This window comes from Pagrus pagrus, assembly GCF_965226575.1.
Source record: "Pagrus pagrus genome assembly, chromosome: 20".
Classification (NCBI taxonomy): domain Eukaryota; kingdom Metazoa; phylum Chordata; class Actinopteri; order Spariformes; family Sparidae; genus Pagrus; species Pagrus pagrus.
This window is the reverse complement of record NC_140207.1, coordinates 837,354-860,347: the sequence shown is the minus strand read 5'-3', so window position 1 is coordinate 860,347 and position 22,994 is coordinate 837,354. Positions and strand designations below refer to the sequence as shown.

The following is a 22,994-nucleotide window of genomic DNA, read 5'->3' as shown; positions in this document are numbered from 1 at the left end:
AAATAAAGGATCCATAAAAGTGGTGACGTCATCAACCTGTCGCTCTTTAGTTTGAGGAGATGATGACTGAGCCTGACTTTATATCATCAGGAGGAGATGATGGCTGAGCCTGACTTTATATCATCAGGAGGAGACGATGACTGAGCCTAACTTTATATCATCAGGAGGAGACGATGGCTGAGCCTGACTTTATATCATCAGGAGGAGACGATGACTGAGCCTGACTTTATATCATCAGGAGGAGACGATGACTGAGCCTGACTTTATATCATCAGGAGGAGACGATGACTGAGCCTGACTTTATATCATCAGGAGGAGACGATGACTGAGCCTGACTTTATATCATCAGGAGGAGACGATGACTGAGCCTGACTTTATATCATCAGGAGGAGACGATGGCTGAGCCTGACTTTATATCATCAGGAGGAGACGATGACTGAGCCTGACTTTATATCATCAGGAGGAGACGATGACTGAGCCTGACTTTATATCATCAGGAGGAGACGATGGCTGAGCCTGACTTTATATCATCAGGAGGAGACGATGGCTGAGCCTGACTTTATATCATCAGGAGGAGACGATGGCTGAGCCTGACTTTATATCATCAGGAGGAGATGATGGCTGAGCCTGACTTTATATCATCAGGAGGAGACGATGACTGAGTGACTGTTTTTGTGTGAACTGTTCCTTTAAAGACGTATTAGGTGGAATCATCCTTTATTAATTTCTCTCCATCTGCAGCTCTGCAGCGTTCTCATGACCTTTGACACGTCACACTCTCATCTGATTGGTCGTGAGCTGAGACAGCTGCAGCGACATCACATCATCACATCACACATTAACATGGCCGCCCTGCGTGTGTGTGACCTCTGACCTCCTGTGTTTCCTGATGATATGGATACAGACGTGTGTGAAATGCAGATCGCTCAGAGTGTGTGTGTGTGTGTGTGTGTGTGTGTGTGAGACTTTATCATGCAAAATGACTGCAGACGAATTATTAAGAGTCTTTGTTCGCTCCAGACACAAAGGTCAGAGGTCACACACACACATATAAAGGCATCTGCCAGGCCAAGTGTGTGTGTGTGTGTGTCTATGTGTGTGTGTGTGTCTATGTGTGTGTGTGTGTGTGTCTGTGTGTGTGTGTGTGTGTGTGTGTGTGTGCACATGTTAGTGAGATCACAGGGCAACATGAGATGCAAAGCCATGGGAACTCCTCACACACAGTTTGTGAGCTGACTGGATGTTTTTATGTGAGCGTTGCTGTTTCAGTCTGTAGTTTTTATTAAAGTGCATTTTGTAGTTCTTATTTATTCTTTTATTGTCTTTGTTGCCGTGGTGATGAAGAGAGGTCAGCAGGAGGTTTTGTTTCCATCCTGACATTTCATGACTTTGATCAGTTATTACAGTTTATTCACTTTTAGTTCAGGTTGTTCAGATTTTGTGGAGATTTGAAGATGCTGAGAGAAATGACATCACAATAAGTAAACATATTAGTGTTTATGCTCTGTTGTCCTCAAAATACAGAAGAGCGACAGAGGAGGGGACACTGTTCAGGACGGACAGGAAGTAGATATGTACAGAATACGTTAACAAAATAAAATGACAGCAGATGTTAAAGTCATGAAGCTTCAGATGTTTTCTGATTGTCAGGAGGACAACAAGGGAACCAAACAGGAAGTGACGTCATGATTCTGGCTCTCTATTGGTCGACAGGGTGAATTCAACAAAGTTCAATAAAGTCTGAAACAAACGTGCACAGACTCTCAGGCAAGTCCTGGACCTCATCCAGCTGGATCCCAGAACGGGTTTCCCCTCCCCAAACTCACACACACACACACACACACACACACACACACACACACACACACACACACTGCCTCTATTTATAGCCACCCACCACTCAGCCTCGACGCTGCTGAAGCGTTTCTCTGAGAAAACGATAAGAGGACGAGAAAAGAAAGACTGAGAGAGCTCGTCATTAACCAGAACTCCATCACACACACACACACACACGCACACGCACACGCACACGCACACACACACCAGCTGTAAGTGCCATCAATCACAGCCAGTCGCCTGCAGACAAAGAGTCGACCTCGGAGACAGCGGGCCTCATCGCTGCACAGAGAACAACAAAGAGAACTTCTGCTCGTCCGGCCTTCATCACTTCGTTTCAGCACCACTTGGACCGGATCAGACAGAAACACGTTCAAGGTTCACTTCAACACACTGACGCTGAAAATGAGTCAGAGGCAGGAAAATGAAGAAAAGCTCAGAGTCGCATCGACACTTCAGATCGTTGATGCATCTGTTCTTGGATCAGTTCCATCAGTTTGGATCAGTACTAAAAGATCAACCTTTCATGTTAAATCTAAAATATAGAACATAAACTGGTTTGAATTGGCAGAACCAGCTGGAACACAGCAGAACTGAACCAGAAACCACAATATCACCAGACTCCATTAACAAATCACATGATTTTGAGAGTCTTCAAACCTGATGACCTGATGGAGGATCACAAAGTCAGTCAGCGTCTTCCTCTTTAATGGAAATCCATCTGACAGTAACACTGAGACTGAAACACTGAGACTGAAACACTGAGACTGAAACACACTGAGACTGAAACACTGAGACTGAAACACACTGAGACTGAAACACTGAGACTGAAACACACTGAGACTGAAACACTGAGACTGAAACACACTGAGACTGAAACACTGAGACTGAAACACTGAGACTGAAACACACTGAGACTGAAACACTGAGACTGAAACACTGAGACTGAAACACACTGAGACTGAAACACTGAGACTGAAACACACTGAGACTGAAACACTGAGACTGAAACACTGAGACTGAAACACACTGAGACTGAAACACTGAGACTGAAACACACTGAGACTGAAACACTGAGCCTGAAACACACTGAGACTGAAACACTGAGACTGAAACACTGAGACTGAAACACACTGAGACTGAAACACTGAGACTGAAACACTGAGACTGAAACACACTGAGACTAAAACACACTGAGACTGAAACACACTGAGACTGAAACACTGAGACTGAAACACACTGAGACTGAAACACTGAGACTGAAACACTGAGACTGAAACACACTGAGACTGAAACACTGAGACTGAAACACACTGAGACTGAAACACTGAGACTGAAACACACTGAGACTGAAACACTGAGACTGAAACACACTGAGACTGAAACACTGAGACTGAAACACACTGAGACTGAAACACTGAGACTGAAACACACTGAGACTGAAACACACTGAGACTGAAACACTGAGACTGAAACACACTGAGACTGAAACACTGAGACTGAAACACTGAGACTGAAAAACACTGAGACTGAAACACTGAGACTGAAACACACTGAGACTGAAACACTGACAGTAACACTGAGACTGAAACACTGAGACTGAAACACTGAGACTGAAACACACTGAGACTGAAACACTGAGACTGAAACACACTGAGACTGAAACACACTGAGACTGAAACACTGAGACTGAAACACTGAGACTGAAACACACTGAGACTGAAACACTGAGACTGAAACACACTGAGACTGAAACACACTGAGACTGAAACACTGAGACTGAAACACACTGAGACTGAAACACAGACTGAAACACTGAGACTGAAACACACTGAGACTGAAACACTGAGACTGAAACACACTGAGACTGAAACACACTGAGACTGAAACACTGAGACTGAAACACACTGAGACTGAAACACTGAGACTGAAACACACTGAGACTGAAACACTGAGACTGAAACACACTGAGACTGAAACACTGAGACTGAAACACTGAGACTGAAACACACTGAGACTGAAACACAGACTGAAACACTGAGACTGAAACACTGAGACTGAAACACACTGAGACTGAAACACTGAGACTGAAACACACTGAGACTGAAACACTGAGACTGAAACACACTGAGACTGAAACACTGAGACTGAAACACACTGAGACTGAAACACTGAGACTGAAACACACTGAGACTGAAACACAGACTGAAACACTGAGACTGAAACACACTGAGACTGAAACACACTGAGACTGAAACACTGAGACTGAAACACACTGAGACTGAAACACTGAGACTGAAACACACTGAGACTGAAACACAGACTGAAACACTGAGACTGAAACACTGAGACTGAAACACACTGAGACTGAAACACACTGAGACTGAAACACTGAGACTGAAACACTGAGACTGAAACACACTGAGACTGAAACACTGAGACTGAAACACTGAGACTGAAACACACTGAGACTGAAACACTGAGACTGAAACACACTGAGACTGAAACACTGAGACTGAAACACACTGAGACTGAAACACACTGAGACTGAAACACTGAGACTGAAACACTGAGACTGAAACACACTGAGACTGAAACACTGAGACTGAAACACTGAGACTGAAACACACTGAGACTGAAACACTGAGACTGAAACACTGAGACTGAAACACACTGAGACTGAAACACACTGAGACTGAAACACACTGAGACTGAAACACTGAGACTGAAACACTGAGACTGAAACACACTGAGACTGAAACACTGAGACTGAAACACTGAGACTGAAACACACTGAGACTGAAACACTGAGACTGAAACACTGAGACTGAAACACACTGAGACTGAAACACAGACTGAAACACTGAGACTGAAACACACTGAGACTGAAACACTGAGACTGAAACACTGAGACTGAAACACACTGAGACTGAAACACACTGAGACTGAAACACACTGAGACTGAAACACTGAGACTGAAACACACTGAGACTGAAACACTGAGACTGAAACACTGAGACACGTCGAACAAGACAAAGGAACGTCTGGACGTCTATGAAGTGAGTTCTGTCTTCATCTGTCTGTTCCAACAAGAACCAAACACACACCTCTTCTGATTCTGCTTCCAAAGACCCGTTTAGGAAGCAGCAGGAGACCCACCAGGACTTTCCTCCTGAAGAACCTTGGCCAGCAGTCGGCCTTCGTCACTGCTGGTTCTGTTTAATGTGGGTTTGGTGTGTCTGGGCCTGACAGGTGGTGTAGGGGGATTTAAGGGGTTCTGAGAGTTCCTGGATTGGGTTGATTGGTCTTTGAGGTGACCAGTGTCTTCAAAGAGGGTCTGGGTCTGTTGGGTGGGCTCTGCAGGGGGTTCTGGCTGGTTCCAAGGCTACTTTAAGGAGTTTTATGGCTCCATGTCCGAATTAATTTGTCACCAAGTTGTTCTCAGCATCGGCCAACCGTCGTCCAATGTCAGGACCATCAACAACCCCCTGTGGACTCAAAAACCCAGCGACCCCCTAAAAGTCACAACGACACCCCTTCAGCACCAATGGGACCCTTCAACCACACCGGTGACATCCTGAAACTGCTAAAAGCTCACTGGGTCGGCCCGAACGTCTCCTGGAGGACGAGCTGCTGCAGATAAAACACCAGACACATGTGAGTGTGCACGAGGCCAAGTGTGCACGTGACCGCTCACGTTTAAACAGCTGATAACTGGAGAAGTTCAGTGTGATGCAACCAGTGTGTGTGTGTGTGTGTGTGTGTGCGTGTGTGTGTGTGTGCTTGTGTGTGTGTGTGTCTGTGTGTGTGTGTGTGTGTGCGTGCGTGTGTGTGTGCGAGTGTGTGTGTGTGTGCGTGTGTGTGTGCGTGCGTGTGTGTGCGTGTGTGTTTTGTTGTTGTTGTTGTCCAGACAACATCTGCCCCCGTCGTCTCTGAGAGCAGACAGGACACACACACACACACACACACACACACACACACACACACACACTGGGCCCCCATCCTGGACAAATGGCAGCAGAGAGAGAGTCATTCCTCTGGTCCTCGGGCGAGAGAGGAAACAAACGAGAGGGGGGAGGGGGGAGGGGGGGGGGGTGTCTGGGCCCCTGAGAGCCGTCAGTTTGTCAATGAAAGAGAGCGGTGGACCCCCCCTCGCCCCCCCCGTCCCCCCGCCCCCCCCATCTGTCACAGCGAGGCACCACACTTTACAGCCAGCAACACAATGCAGACCCACACTCAGCCACTTACTGCTGTTACTCTAGACCATGAGCACGGACAGCGCTGCCGTCTGATTGGACCGCTTGGAAAGGCGCTGGACACGTCCCTGCAGTGTGTGTCTGTGTGTTTTGATAAAGTGTCCTGTACTCTATTGTTGCACTGTGTGCTGTGGGCCCAAATGGCAAGATAACACTTTATCTGTCCAGGTACACACACACACACACACACACACACACACAGCTTATCAGGTGAAGCAGCGGCTTGTTGTCCCACATGACCGACTGAACACTGACTTATTCAACGTGTTTCATTTACCTGAACCAGTAACACAACATCACCAGACTCCCTTAACAAATGTGGTGATTTTAAGAGTTGTTGAGTTTAAACAAACTCTCTAACGTAGTGAAACTCTGTCTCTGACAGACTCTGAATCATTGTCTCCTTCTTGTAAATTCAGCATTAAATGAAAACAGTCAGTTGTTTGTTTCCTTGTACAAAGTGTCAGTTTGTGGCAGCATGGCTGTACCAGCCTGTCTGCTTCTGTGTCTAAAGTGCTAAAGTCTTACCTGCCAACATTTAGCAGCTGTTTGAACACACTGTTTACACTGATTTCACCATTTACACTCAATTTATGAAAGAAGAAACATGTTATTGATCTAAACATGTCACATTTTACAAACACACTAAACAGTAACCAGTATAGGCTACTTCTTTGTCCCCAGACTCCCTTAACAAATGTGTCAGTTTAGTGAGTTGTTGAGTTGGAGACACTTTATAAACTGTGTGAAACTCTGTCTCTGACTGATTCTGACTGATTTGTTCCTTCTTGTAAATTCAGCAAATGTTCTGCATGAACTTCTTTCTGTCTTTGAGGAGAAACATGGAGTCTGTTTGTCTCAGTGATGGACGGGTTTGTTTCAGACAGAGCAGGAAGTGACACTTGGCCAAAATTTGGATGAAAACCCACATTTCTGTCCAAAAACTTAAATATTTTCAAATTAAATCAGCTGCTTGAGGACACAAAGATGTTAAACTGGTGAGATGATCCACTCTGTCTGGTCTACTGTTTCATCATGTTCTCTGACAGCAGCAGGACTCTGCAGTATTCAGTTAAAGAAAACCTCGAGATAAAACATCAACATCTTAACAGGGACAATGATTATTGATCAGATTATGAGCCTATCGGACTGATTGATCTGATTATTCTGCCTCACTGTCTGATTGGCAGCTCTCAGTCAGTCAGTTTGACTCTTCAGGTATTTCTGAGGCTCTTTCTGATATTTTTAGACTCAGTAAATTTAATTTTAATTATAAATACATAAATGAATCATGTGTTGAACACCAGGGCTGAAACTTCCTGATAGCTTCCCAGCAGACGTCCTGAACCTGGTTCTGAACTCTGAGCAGATATTTTTATTTAGCTTCAGGGAGGAGCCGCTCCATTTAAACCAGAACTTCAGCAGCTGGCCCAGAATATAAAGCATGAAACCAGTTACCACCCAGTGACGATGTTTGGACTGCAACAATCGTCTTAATCTGGTTGTAATCAGATTATTAATCTGCTGATGAAGCGTCTGTTTGACTGTCTGGACGCTGCTTCTCACTCCAACTGTGTGTGTGTGTGTGTGTGTGTGTGTGTGTGTGTGTGTGCTTTGACTTCAAATCACTAAGTGTTCAGATTAAATAATCACAATAATCTGTGATCAATAGTGATCATCTGGTGTCACCCCTCTCCCTCTCTCTGGTCGTAAAGCTGCAGTGTGAACAGTCTCACCATCCACCTCTACATCCACCTCTTCATCCACCTCTTCATCCACCTCTACATCCACCTCTACATCCACCTCTACATCCACCTCTTCATCCACCTCTACATCCACCTCTACATCCACCTCTACATCCACCTCACCATCCACCTCTACATCCACCTCTTTATCCACCTCCACATCAGCCTCTACATCCACCTCACCATCCACCTCAACATCCACCTCTACATCCACCTCACCATCCACCTCTTCATCCACCTCACCATCCACCTCACCATCCACCTCACCATCCACCTCTACATCCACCTCACCATCCACCTCACCATCCACCTCTACATCTACCTCACCATCCACCTCAACATCCACCTCTACATCCACCTCTTCATCCACCTCTACATCCACCTCTTCATCCACCTCACCATCCACCTCACCATCCACCTCTACATCCACCTCTTCATCCACCTCACCATCCACCTCACCATCCACCTCTACATCCACCTCTTCATCCACCTCTACATCCACCTCACCATCCACCTCTACATCCACCTCACCATCCACCTCTACATCCACCTCTTCATCCACCTCTTCATCCACCTCTACATCCACCTCTTCATCCACCTCTTCATCCACCTCTACATCCACCTCTATATCCACCTCTTCATCCACCTCTACATCCACCTCACCATCCACCTCTACATCCACCTCACCATCCACCTCTACATCCACCTCTTCATCCACCTCTACATCCACCTCACCATCCACCTCTACATCCACCTCACCATCAGCCTCTACACCCACCAGGTCCTGAGACCACAGGGGACCCAGCACGGCTCCCTGAGGAACTCCTCACTCACATCACATCATTTCTTGGTTCTCTGATCATATATGTTCCTGATTTGAAACATTTCACTTATTTCAGACCAGGTCCTTCTGAAATGGCCAAAGTATCTTTGGACCTGGTATGTGTGATGAGACACGGGGACATCTCCAGCCGAGTTTGAGAGACAAACTACAGATTTCCTGTGAACACAGAGTTCTGAAAGCAGCTCGACTTTCCAGCTCTCATTCAGATTCTGATCCGGTTCCACCACAGTCACGTCTCCTGTGACAGATCTGAACACCACTGAAGAAAAAAACAGCTTTAAATGTGTTTTAAAGAAACTCCTCAGCGTCTGGAGCAAGGCACTAAAGTCAGGGGTTCAATTCTGTCTGTTCTCCCAACACACAGCGTCACTCTACAACATGTGAGCACAAAGAAACCTCTGCAGGCCTCATGGTGTGTGTGAGTGTGTGTGTGTGTGTGTGTGTGTGTGTGTGTGTGTGTGTGTGTGTGTGTGTGTGTGTGTGCACAATAAAAACAGGGTCTCCTCCTCTACCCACAGTATTGATCGCTGAGAAAGCAGGTCAGCTGAGCTCCAGTCGTATATCACAGAGAGCAATGAGCGTAATGAAACGCCTCCGCTGCAGCTCAGTTACTGTAAACAGCAGCAGACGTCTGACGGACGCTCAAAGGTTCACATCACATCTTTGTTCAGAGACAAAACGTGTCAGAGCGAGATCACTGGAGGAGGATCAACAACACTGAAACCAACGTGTAGTCGATGATACTATCAGAACCAGAACCATCTCATGTAAACGTCTGTCCTCTGGGTCTTCAACAGAACCTGAATCTGTGTTATAATGTGAAACAGTCCTTTAAAAGCTGCAATATGTACGAATTGTAGTTGTAAACACAAAACTTCACTTAAATCATCATTTAAGAGCGATGAACCGACCCGACTGTTGTTTTAAAATCAGGATGTTTTCTGTTCGTTAACACGTCGGTCAGAGACACGAAGCCGCTCCAGCAGCTCAGAGGCTGGGACCAATGCTAGCATGCTAACATCAGCATGCTAACATCAGCATGCTGACATGGCACTCGAGCAGCAGCAGATTCATTTCAGTCCTAAGGGAAACACACACGTCCCAATCTCTCCTCTAGTTGCTGAGATGTTTGGGTGTGAACAGAAGTGTTGGACGGACAGATGGAGCTCCAGCGCTAACGTGGTGCTAACGTGGCTAACAGCCTCTGTTCTCCTCAGAGGAGCCATAAATATTAACTTTACATTAACCAGCGGTTGTTTAATAGATGTGAAGCTCCTGGTTTTATCTCCTGCTGACGTTTGTGTTCCTGAACGCTCCTCGGCTCCACAACACATCGAACCTGGTTTCACATCTCTGTTTCTCCCTCTGGGTCTGCTCTTGACCCGGCACCTCCCCCTCTCCTCCCCTCGTCTCCCCCTCCTCCTCCTCCTCCTCCTCTTGACCTCATGTCATCAATCTTAGGGGAGGAGAAAAAAACAGGCACTGGTCCTTTAAATCTTGCTTGTAGCTACGGGCAACCCATCCCCCACCGTGCACCCCCTCGCCCCCTCTGCTGGTGTTCAGGCCTGCAGGGAGTCGTGGTGGTGAGAGGGCAGAGTCAGGCCTCCGCAACACAAACGCTCCCAAATCTTCTCTAATTTTAGATTTACATCAAACAGCCGGCAGCAGCAGCAACACAAAGGAAGCTTCAGACGAGCAGCACAAACCGTCTGCTGTTTCAACACTGTTTGTTTCCTCCACGTTGGTGTCGTCCCATCGGTCTGCTGCATCAGACAGACGGACACGCGTGTTGTCGGAGGAAACTGTGGTTTCTGCATCATTTAAATAAAGTTCTGTGGGTCTGAACACGTTCGGCTCGTTCAACTTAGGGCCCGGACTAGTGACTGACTGTCTCGGCTGAGACTGAGGCTGAGGCTGAGACTGAGGCTGAGACAGGCTGAGACAGGCTGAGGCTGAGGCTGAGGCTGAGACTGAGGCTGAGGCTGAGACTGAGGCTGAGGCTGAGGCTGAGACTGAGACAGGCTGAGACTGAGGCTGAGGCTGAGACAGGCTGAGACTGAGGCAGAGGCTGAGGCTGAGACTGAGGCTGAGGCTGAGACTGAGGCTGAGACTGAGACAGGCTGAGACTGAGACAGGCTGAGACAGGCTGAGACTGAGGCAGAGGCTGAGGCTGAGACTGAGGCTGAGGCTGAGACTGAGGCTGAGGCTGAGGCTGAGACAGGCTGAGACTGAGGCTGAGGCTGAGGCTGAGACTGAGGCTGAGGCTGAGACAGGCTGAGACTGAGACAGGCTGAGACTGAGACTGAGGCTGAGGCTGAGACTGAGACAGGCTGAGACTGAGACTGAGACTGAGGCTGAGGCTGAGGCTGAGACTGAGACAGGCTGAGACTGAGACAGACTGAGACTGAGGCTGAGGCTGAGACTGAGGCTGAGACTGAGGCTGAGGCTGAGACTGAGACTGAGGCTGAGACAGGCTGAGACAGGCTGAGACTGAGACTGAGGCTGAGACTGAGGCTGAGGCTGAGACAGGCTGAGACTGAGGCTGAGGCTGAGGCTGAGACAGGCTGAGACTGAGGCTGAGACTGAGGCTGAGGCTGAGACTGAGGCTGAGGCTGAGACAGGCTGAGACTGAGACAGGCTGAGACTGAGACTGAGACTGAGGCTGAGACAGAGACTGAGGCTGAGGCTGAGACTGAGACAGGCTGAGACTGAGACAGGCTGAGACTGAGGCTGAGGCTGAGACTGAGGCTGAGGCTGAGACTGAGGCTGAGGCTGAGACAGGCTGAGGCTGAGGCTGAGGCTGAGACTGAGACTGAGGCTGAGGCTGAGGCTGAGACTGAGACAGGCTGAGACTGAGACAGGCTGAGACTGAGACTGAGGCTGAGGCTGAGACTGAGGCTGAGACTGAGGCTGAGGCTGAGACTTTTTGATAAAACAACAAAAACTGACAGGAATTATTTTAGTTTCATCTTCTAAATGTCTTCGAGTGGAGAATAAAGGTATTGATCAGAAATCCCGTATCAATTCAGTCTCCATGTACAATTTATCACCAGATTGCTGCAGTGCCTGTGTGTGTGTGTGTGTGTGTGTGTGTGTGTGTGTGTGTGTGTGTGTGTATTGATTGGGAGGTAAAGCTGTGAGCAGAAAAAGAAGCCGTTTCTCCACAGCAGCCGATCAACAGTCTCTTTGTTCTGACTGTACAAACCTGCTGCTGCAGCTCTTCAGGGCTCATACTGAACTATATAATATATATATATATATATATATATATATATATATATATATTATATAGTTCAGTATTTATTTTTATATATATATATATGTGTGTGTGTGTGTGTGTGTAGTGATCTGTCTGTCAATAAATATCATCACAGTATTGTGAAGCCGGCTCTGAATCTGTTTTTATTTTAATATAATAACCCTTCAAACATCTTGATGAACTCACTGTGACACGACGCTCACACAGAAATATTATAGAAGTATTAAACAGGACGGTATGAAATACTCTGAGTGTTCTGATCCACTGACAGCTGAATGTTTACTGAGGCCAGAACATAAATCCTGTCAGCTGATCTCAGAAATCATAAAAGTATTGCAGCAGTATGAAGTAAACAATGACCCTAGTGACCCGCAGACATCAAAGACTGAATGTGTCATGTGATCATGTGTAAAATATCACAACAGCAAAAAAATCAATCAAAAATCTCATTTTTCTTTCGTCACATTAAACTGAATATTTGGGGTTTTAACGTTTTCATCACAGGTGACAAATGTTTACATACTGCACCTTTAAATCAGTCTACTACACAGAACGACACTAATACTACACAGAACTACACTAATACTACAGAACTACATTAATACTACATAGAACTACACTAATACTACAGAACTACATTAATACTACATAGAACTACACTAATACTACACAGAACTACACTAATACTACAGAACTACATTAATACTACACAGAACTACACTAATACTACACAGAACTACACTAATACTACAGAACTACACTAATACTACACAGAACTACACTAATACTACAGAACTACACTAATACTACACAAAACTACATTAATACTACACAGAACTACACTAATACTACACAGAACTACACTAATACTACAGAACTACACTAATACTACACAGAACTACACTAATACTACAGAACTACACTAATACTACACAGAACTACATTAATACTACACAGAACTACACTAATACTACAGAACTACACTAATACTACACAGAACTACACTAATACTACACAGAACTACACTAATACTACAGAACTACACTAATACTACACAGAACTACACTAATACTACAGAACTACACTAATACTACACAGAACTACATTAATACTACATAGAACTACACTAATACTACACAGAACTACACTAATACTACAGAACTACATTAATACTACATAGAACTACACTAATACTACACAGAACTACACTAATACTACAGAACTACATTAATACTACACAGAACTACACTAATACTACACAGAACTACACTAATACTACAGAACTACACTAATACTACACAGAACTACACTAATACTACAGAACTACACTAATACTACACAAAACTACATTAATACTACACAGAACTACACTAATACTACACAGAACTACACTAATACTACAGAACTACACTAATACTACACAGAACTACACTAATACTACAGAACTACACTAATACTACACAAAACTACATTAATACTACACAGAACTACACTAATACTACACAGAACTACACTAATACTACAGAACTACACTAATACTACACAGAACTACACTAATACTACAGAACTACACTAATACTACACAGAACTACATTAATACTACACAGAACTACACTAATACTACAGAACTACACTAATACTACACAGAACTACATTAATACTACACAGAACTACACTAATACTACACAGAACTACACTAATACTACAGAACTACACTAATACTACACAGAACTACATTAATACTACATAGAACTACACTAATACTACACATAACTACACTAATACTACAGAACTACACTAATACTACACAGAACTACACTAATACTACACAGAACTACACTAATACTACAGAACTACACTAATACTACAGAACTACACTAATACTACACAGAACTACATTAATACTACACAGAACTACACTAATACTACACAGAACTACACTAATACTACACATAACTACACTAATACTACAGAACTACACTAATACTACACAGAACTACACTAATACTACACAGAACTACATTAACACTACACAGAACCACACTAATACTACACAGAACTACACTAATACTACAGAACTACACTAATACTACAGAGCTACATTAATACTACACAGAACTACACTAATACTACACAGAACTACATTAATGCTACACAGAACTACACTAATACTACACAGAACTACATTAATGCTACACAGAACTACACTAATACTACACAGAACTACATTAATGCTACACAGAACTACACTAATACTACACAGAACTACATTAATGCTACACAGAACTACATTAATACTACACAGAACTACACTAATACTACACAGAACCACGTTTGGTTGCAGGAAAGTGAAGTTGGAGGTGGAGGTGGAGGTGGAGGTGGAGATGAAGATGGAGGTGGAGGTGGAGGTGAAGGTGAAGGTGGAGGTGAAGGTGGAGGTGGAGGTAGAGGTGGAGGTGGAGGTGGAGGTGGAGGTGAAGGTGGAGGTGGAGGTGAAGGTGAAGGTGAAGGTGGAGGTGGAGGTGAAGGTGGAGGTGGAGGTGAAGGTGAAGGTGGAGGTGGAGGTGAAGGTGGAGGTGGAGGTGGAGGTGAAGGTGAAGGTGGAGGTGGAGGTGTGAGCGTTTGACCCCTCCTTCAAGTGAAACTCACTTCCTTAAATAACTTCCTGTAGCAGTTGTTCAATGAGAACGTGTTGCCAGGTCTGCTCAGCGTCTCGCTGCTGTTTCAGCCCGATCCAGTGAAAAATGAGACGAAAACACAGAATCATAAAAATGATGAAATTAAACTCAGAGGGTCAAAGTTCATCGTTCAGTTTCAGCTGAGTTCAGCTGGAGGATCTCACAACTTCCTGTGAATCCAACAGAGCTTCAACGTGACGGGAGGAGGTCTGGATTTGGGTGAAGTGGTGAAGAATGACCAGACAGAAGCTTCTGTGTCATACTGAGACGGACAGGAAACATCATGAAGCCTCAGGTCACTGTGATGTCACTGACGACCACAGCAGCAACAACAACAACAACAACAACAACAACAACAGGACAACACTGTCTTAAACAAAATGTCTCTTCTGGAGCTCAGAGACACAGACATCAGAAATATCACCTGAAATGCCTCACAGTGACGTCACAGAGTCATCAGTGGAGGTGTGATGATGATGATGATGATGATGATGATGATGATGATGAAGGTCCATGTTCATACTGACACACTACAGGTGTATCTGTCTGACGTCACCTTCACCAACATGACAGGAGCATTATGCCTTTTATCATATCATGTGTGTGTGTGTGTGTGTGTGTGTGTGTGTGTGTGTGTGTGTGTGTGTGTGTCTGTAGTATTTTTCCAGCACGCACGCGCACACGCCTCCTCTCCGCTACTACGAGGCCACATGACCGCGAGCTCCTCGAGCTGCTTCATTCATCCGCCCGCCGTGTGTCGTAGTAAAAACGCGCGTGGACGGTACCGAGCAGCGCGTGCACAGACCCAGACGCAGAGATCGATGTGTCCGGTTATCAGTGATTTACTGTTTGTTTGAGAAAAAGGCTCGAGCTCTGCTGATCGATTATTGATCCGGCTGCATGCCTGAGCAGACAATGGAGCCTGCAGCCACACACACACACACACACACACACACACACACAGACTCATATACACACACGTACGCGCGCGCACACACGGCTGCAGCCAAGCCCCCCGAAATAACTGACAGTGAATATAAATGCTGGACTGAGGTGACTCCTCACACACGCACGCACACACACACACACACACACACACACACACACACACACACACACAGAGGTGGATCATCACAGGTGTCCTCACGTCGTCTAATCACGTGCACGCGCTCACCTGCAGCCGCACATCTTGGATTTTTTCGGTGCAAAATGAGGACACAATCCTCAGTCCACCTCACACACACACACACACACGTTAATATTCCTGCAGTATTGGTGTGTGTGTGTGTGTGTGTGTGTGTGTGTGTGTGTGTGTGTGTGTCGCCATGTGCTGCTGCTGGACAAACACTACACAACCCTCCGTGTTCCTAAAAACGCTCAGAATGTCTCTGGACTTTGGTGCAGAAACAACGTCCCTCCACAATAAAAGCCTGGAGCCTCCTGTGTGTCTGCTCTGGTGTTTGCGGGCTGCAGTCAGTGTTGCAACCCGCAGCCCGCAGCCCTTTCACCCACAAACCCGCAGCAGCAGCAGAATGAGGCCAGCGGCTCCCTCCCTCTCTCTCTCTCTCTCTCTCTCTCTCTCTCTCTCTCTCCCCCCCCCCCCCTCTCCTCACCTGCACACAAAGTTCCCAGCAGAAGTGCACAGGTCAGCCCGGAGAGCCACATTATTCCCGCTGGTCGGAGGCGGTCGCCGCTGCGCCGCCGGGTTCGGTCCTGCTGTCGTCCGGATCCTCCTCCAACATTTAAAACACAGGTTCCAGACGCGCTGCGTAAAACCAGGACCCGCAGCCAGGCCCGGGCTCCGGGACGGTGCGTCTGTCCACTGGGCTTTTGTGTGTGTGTGTGCAGTGTGTAATAATCCAGCCTCCTCCTGCTCCTCCTGCTCCTGCTCCTCCTGCTCCTCCACAAGGCTCTACGGAGAAGTTCCCAGCGGATCCAGAGCCGTGCGGGGCGGGCGGCGGCGGCGGCTCAGCCCGGGGTCAGTCTCACTCACAGCCCGCTGAAACACTCACAAAAGGCGGCTAGAGGCGTGAAAGGAGCCCGCAGACCTTCTCCTCAGCCCGGCTCTCCCTCTCTCTCTCTGTGATCAGTGCAGCTCTCTCCACCGCCCCGTCCTCTCTCTCCCTCGCTCTCTCTCTCTCTGGTCGGGGCTGCTGGGGACAAACAGGCAGGATGACGTCAAGCTGCTGCAGCAACACCTGCTTCCTGTTTCAAAATAAAACTCCAGCTGCTCACGTCCTCCACCAGGCGGACCACACAGCCTGAGATAAAAAGTGAAACCAGAGAACTCCTCCAGGGTCCTGAGGCTCTGAGTGAAGTCAGCACTCAGCAGAGACTCTGGTTCTGGTTCTGGTTCTCTGTCTCCTCTCTGTAACGTTACCTTCATGAAGTAAAGTCCATTTCCCCTCCAGCAGTCAACAGTACAGAACAGAACCACCCGACAGTGGAGGTCACCTCCGGATCACTGCTGCAGTCAGGCTGATAAACAGGAGTGAAGATAAATCCACAAGTTCAACAGTAACTCTGAGCTCTGCTCCCGTCAGTGAACGGCTCCGGATCAGAACCTGATGAGACTCCAGCAGGTCTGGATCTGAACCCACTGTCCTCCAGAGCTGGAGGTACTGAGCAGCTGGAGTAACTCAGGGCTTCTGCAGACGAGCTGCATGGAGACATCTGATGTTAAAATCATCTCCAGCTGCTTCAGGTGTTCAGCAGAACGCTGCAACTCTGTTTCACTGTGAAGCTCCAGAAATGTTCTGTGGACTACGAGACTTCACCTGACTTTATATCATCAGGAGGAGACGATGATGACTGAGCCTGACTTTATATCATCAGGAGGAGACGATGACTGAGCCTGACTTTATATCATCAGGAGGAGACGATGACTGAGCCTGACTTTATATCATCAGGAGGAGACGATGATGGCTGAGCCTGACTTTATATCATCAGGAGGAGACGATGGCTGAGCCTGACTTTATATCATCAGGAGGAGACGATGGCTGAGCCTGACTTTATATCATCAGGAGGAGACGATGGCTGAGCCTGACTTTATATCATCAGGAGGAGACGATGACTGAGCCTGACTTTATATAATCAGGAGGAGATGATGACTGAGCCTGACTTTATATCATCAGGAGGAGACGATGACTGAGCCTGACTTTATATCATCAGGAGCAGATGATGATGACTGGACCTGTTCTGCTCGGGTTCAGTTGGTTGGCTCAGCTCAGTAATACAACACAACTCACTTTTATTTTGATAATCTTGACCGGATGTTCTGCCTTTTGTTTTGGCGGACTTGACAGTGTTTGGTGCACCCGAGCTGAACCAAGTCCAAAATGGCTCCTAAAGAGAGAGAGACACTCAAACATCAGCGTTCAGTGGGACTCGTCCTCGTCTTCGTCCTCGTCTTCGTGTTCTGGACGTCTCGTTTGATTTGATTGATGTTTTTGTGTAAATGTTTGTTTTGTTGACTCTCTGCTCTCTTGATATTCGGCTCATATTCAGATTGTCATTCTGCAAAAATTGCAAAACAAAATTGAGTGTTTCTTCCTTCTGCATCACAGCAGGCTGACTTTTAGCTCCCGTCTCTTAAAGGCCCCTCCTCCTGAATACCCAGGCTGCTCTGATTGGTCAGCTCACACACACCTGAGTCAGCCCCTCAGACAACACAAGGACAGCTAGATCAACTGTTACTACCAAACACGATGCACGGCATAAATTATGCAAATGTGTGACACGGTGATGCAGTGTGATGTCACTGAGTTACTGAATTAAAGGCGGGACTACTGACGAGGCGTTCAGGAGCCGAGGGAGAGAGGAGGAACATTCAAGATCTTTTACAGGCACAAGAGCCGATGACACTGAAGGAAAATAAAACACAAAAGAATAATAAGTTTATTAATTTATTACTTTGAAATGTTAAAACATCGTCTCATTCACAAACAGACCACAGGGACACAGTCCCGTCCTCGACTCCTCCAGCAGCATAATTACTGTGTAAATGAAATGATATGGGTGTTACAGCCACAGAGGCATGATGGGTAATCAACAGGTCTTCATCTCTGTGCTGCTGCGACAAATATCAGGAAAAGGATTTAAAACTGTAACCTGTGGCGGTATTTCCTGCGCTTCTCCCTCCATCCACCAGGTGACGTTACCTGCCGGCCCCGCCCACCTCCTCACCTGCACCTCCTGCACTAACCAGCCACTTCCATCAGTTCACCGATGATGTTTACAGGCACAAAATATCCCATCTTTTGCTTTTATTCCAAAAGTTCCAGTAAACTCAGATGTTACCTGTCGCAGGTTAAACTTCCTGAAGCTGCTGAGAAGATGATAAGTTCTCCTGCCATTAATCTACAGGAGTCTGAGCTCACTGAGTTATTTATGTTTTAATGTAAAAGTCCTGCAGATGAGCTGTAACTGCCACATCACACAGTCTGACATGGTCCCAGTTCACATGTAATAACAACATCAGTGAAAATGACACTCAGCACATGTTTTCATGAGGAAATATTCAGGCGCCTGGTAAAAATGTGTCCTGTTGTGAGCTCAGAGTCGCCTGCCTGAGAGTAACAGCAGCATTAAACTCATTATAGCTCTTTATTTCCTTCTTCACACTAACTGTGTGCAGATAAAAGAGTCAGAAACAAGAGCTGAGCTGCAGAAACAGACTATTCAAAGAGCACAACACAGAAACTACATCAAGTTCAGGGCTTTAAAACTGATAGAAACTGTATATTACTGGATCTGAACTCTCATTGGCTACATGATGCATCAGTCATCTGGAGGCTGGTGTGTGATTGGCTCAGCAGAGAGGAGGAAGAAGAGAGAGTGGCTCACTGGTCTACACCATCACTCATTGGCTGTTGTGGGCTCTAGGGCGGCACAGAAGCTCCTGTCTGCTAAAATGAGCTGTCAATCAAACGGCGGCCATCTCAGGATCTCAGGTGTAGTCCAGTTTTTCATTTTGTCTCCATTTAATGATGAATTCTGTGTTCTGGACCGGATGTGACTGAACGGATCCAGAGGACATCTGAGCATCAGAGACGGTTTGTTGGAGTTTGATGCTCGACTGAAACACTTTACTGGTGAGATGGTAAAACTTTGCACCAGTTAGTTTATTAGCTTGTTTGTTTGTTTGTTTGTTTGTTTGTTTGTTAGCTTGTTTGTTTGTTAGCTTGTTTGTTTGTTAGCTTGATTGTTTGTTTGTTTGTTTGTTAGCTTGATTGTTTGTTTGTTTGTTAGCTTGTTTGTTTGTTAGCTTGTTTGTTTGTTTGTTTGTTTGTTAGCTTGTTTGTTTGTTAGCTTGATTGTACCTCGCTGATGTGCTTTATCTTGAAATGGTCTGCATGAATAGAATCGGATCTTTCCAGCGATGCGTGGCAGGACGTGCACGGACAGTCAGACGTTTACCTGTTTGCGTCACTGTAAATCAGCTCAGTTTGTTTCTGTTCAACCACAGATGAGCTCATAAACTGTGTTTATCCTCTGGTTAGCTGCAGACACAGAAACACTTGGTCAGGATTAGAAACATCATGGTTTGGATCTCCACGTTGCAGATGGAAGATGGTTCGACTTCCTGTGAAAAATATCCAGTTTTGTTTTAAGTAAAACAGCCGGAAACGTCTCCAGGTGTCCTTAAAGACATCCAGTGTTGTGACGTGGCAGCCTGCTGTAATAACTCCACCTGCTGATGTTAAAGGGGAACTAATGTTTTTTACATCCTGGACCTTATTTCTAGCATAAAATATGATCATTTACTCACCCAGATAACTTTGGTGGTCAAACTAGCAGCAGCAGCTACAGGTAAACAAGCCGGCTGTCGCGGGTGCGCGCAGCTCAGAGACGACATCTTCCAGGTCAGAGGTAGTAGGTCAACCTACAGACCCCGGGTGTTGACAACAGACGAGCCCGGACTCAGAGGGGAATAGCACGAGCGTATCGTAACAAAATATTGGTGAAATGAACTAGTTTCGTGGCAGATAATGCTCATAGAGGCTGCGCTTCGGTGCCTGGATCACTCGCATTATATGGATATATCGGCGCTCCACTGGATCTAATTTCGTCCGAACGACGCCGAATGACACCAAAGTTATCTGGGTGAGTAAATGATCGTATTTTATGCTAGAAATAAGGTCCAGGCTGTAAAAAACGGTGAACAGATCACCACTTCGGCTCCCTGGTTTTGAGGCCTCGAGGTCGGCAGGTGTTGAATAATTGTGGAAAATGATCACGAACGTCTCGCTGTTGTTTCAGGACCTTCAGCCTGTCGCCTGCCTGCTGTCTGATGGTCCTGTGAGCTTTAACTCTGATTATTGTGAATAAACCATCAGCTGCTGAGTGTTTCAGAGAAATGTTGGATAATCTTGGACATTAAAGAGACTCGATTAAAAGTCAGTGAGCCGCCGGATGAAGCTGACTCTACTGAGAGAGTCGTGTGAGGTGGTTGCAGGATGAGGAGATGCTGTCAGTGAACGCAGCCTGACTGAAGCTGGATGTTACATAAGTTGAGACAAAACGCAGACATGAAGCAGACAGCTGTGTTATTCTTGGCTCTGGATCAAACACACACATCCACCAACACACAGACATGAGCAGTGAACATGTCTGCACAGGACACACACACACACACACACACACACACACACACACCTCGTAGATGCTCCACGTCGGCTCTGCAGTGGCATCATTGATCCAACATACAGAGCAGTGCACCCACACATTTCACAATAAGAGCGCTGCCGGGTGACCGAGAGTCTGCAGACAGACTCCTCCTCCGACTACGAGACGCATCCGACTGTAGGAACAGGAAGCTGCTCACAGTTCAGCCTGAACGTGACGACGTCAGAGGTTTCTGTTTCTAAACTGCAGAACATCCACACCTTTCCTCAGCTAACAGTGTTAGCATGCACCGCGCACGAGCGTTAAATCTGGTCTCCTCAGATCAGGTTGTGATCTCTGTGATCACAGCAGACGAGCTGCAGAGACGGAGATGATGACTCCATGAACCTCAATGAAGTCTCTCCTCACATGTGCAGAACCTGCCTGAGAAACATCATGTTTTAAGTTTCCTTCAGTATCACAGTGATCCAGTGACAGTCGTCTGTACGTCCACAGGTTCACTGCTGACAGGAAGTGCTGACAGCTGATTCTGCACAGTTTTAATGGAGTTTTTGTTTCTTTGGTTGTTTCTCTGTTTCAAATCAAGTCTCCAGGACTCTGAGCAGCTGGGAACTGTGTTAATACCTCAGACTGCAGGAGGTTCGGATCTGAACCGACTCCACAAAACACTCTGCAGATGTCTCGTGTGTTGTGTTGTGTTGTGTTGTGTTGTGTTGTGTTGTGCTGTGTTGATGCAGCGCCTCCTGGTGGCAGACGTCTAAAACAAGACAGTGTGTCCTGCTGCTGTAACAACCAGAAATAAATCAGACGAGCTCACGTGACTGAAAACTGTACTGATGAATTTAATTCCTGCGTTTGTCTCCCAGACGGATTCATTACATGATGACACACACACACACACACACACACACACACACACACACACACAGATAGATATATCCCTCTGCTAAAAAATCACTGTTTGTCTCTTTGGACAGCTCACAGACAGAAGACGGTTTTCAGACACTAATTGGGGAAGCAGCTTGTGTGTGTGTGTGTGTGTGTGTGTGTGTGTGTGTGTGTGTGTGTGTGATTAGCTGGGAGTGTGCCAGAGCTTCTTCTTCAGTTTGGCTGAGATGATTGCCTCCATTCTGTTCAATATTGACACAGATTAAACTGGTGAGAGACAGGAAGCTGTGTGTGTGTGTGTGTGTGTGTGTGTGTGTGTGTGTGTGTGTGTGTGTGTGTGTCCACAAACACCTACACAGTATATTAAAACAAAGACCTGTTTCATCTTCTTTATATTTCTCCTCCAGAGACGTGAATTCATGAAAGTCAGAGAACAGAGCCGAGCCGGTCTGACCAACCAGGACCAGAACAGACCTGGTTTAACTGACCCAGACCAGAACAGACCCAGTGTAACCGCTGCTAACCTGTCTGCAGGTCTTCCACATGGCTAGGCGGATGTATTGCTAAAGCTATTAGCGAGCTAGTCGCACAGGAATGACAGAAAAAGTTCTGCTAAAATGTCCCAATGCTAACATGCTAACAGTGCTAACAACAGCCCGGTTCACTGATCATGTCCAGTGTTTTCTGACACGTGTGCGTCCTGAGGCGACGATGTCTGACTGGTGGTCAGGTGATAACAGGATCCTGAGACGAGCGTCACGACCCGGCAAAGCAGAATCTGATCCGTTGGACCGGTACTTCATCATCCTGACTGACGTCTGTCTGCGACCACGACGCAGAAATCTGAACTGTTTCAGCTCC

General features: G+C 46.2%; 1 protein-coding gene across 1 annotated transcript in view; it reads right to left on the bottom strand.

Moving 5' to 3' along the window:
• Positions 1-16,761, bottom strand: part of acvr2ba (activin A receptor type 2Ba) — a 29,295-nt gene extending 12,534 nt beyond the window's left edge. The window contains exon 1 of the mRNA XM_084340067.1: positions 16,232-16,761. Coding sequence (XP_084196193.1) covers positions 16,232-16,283 — 52 coding nt within the window. The 5' untranslated portion in view covers positions 16,284-16,761. The remainder of the gene's footprint in view (positions 1-16,231) is intronic.
• Between the last annotated feature and the right edge of the window lie 6,233 nt (positions 16,762-22,994).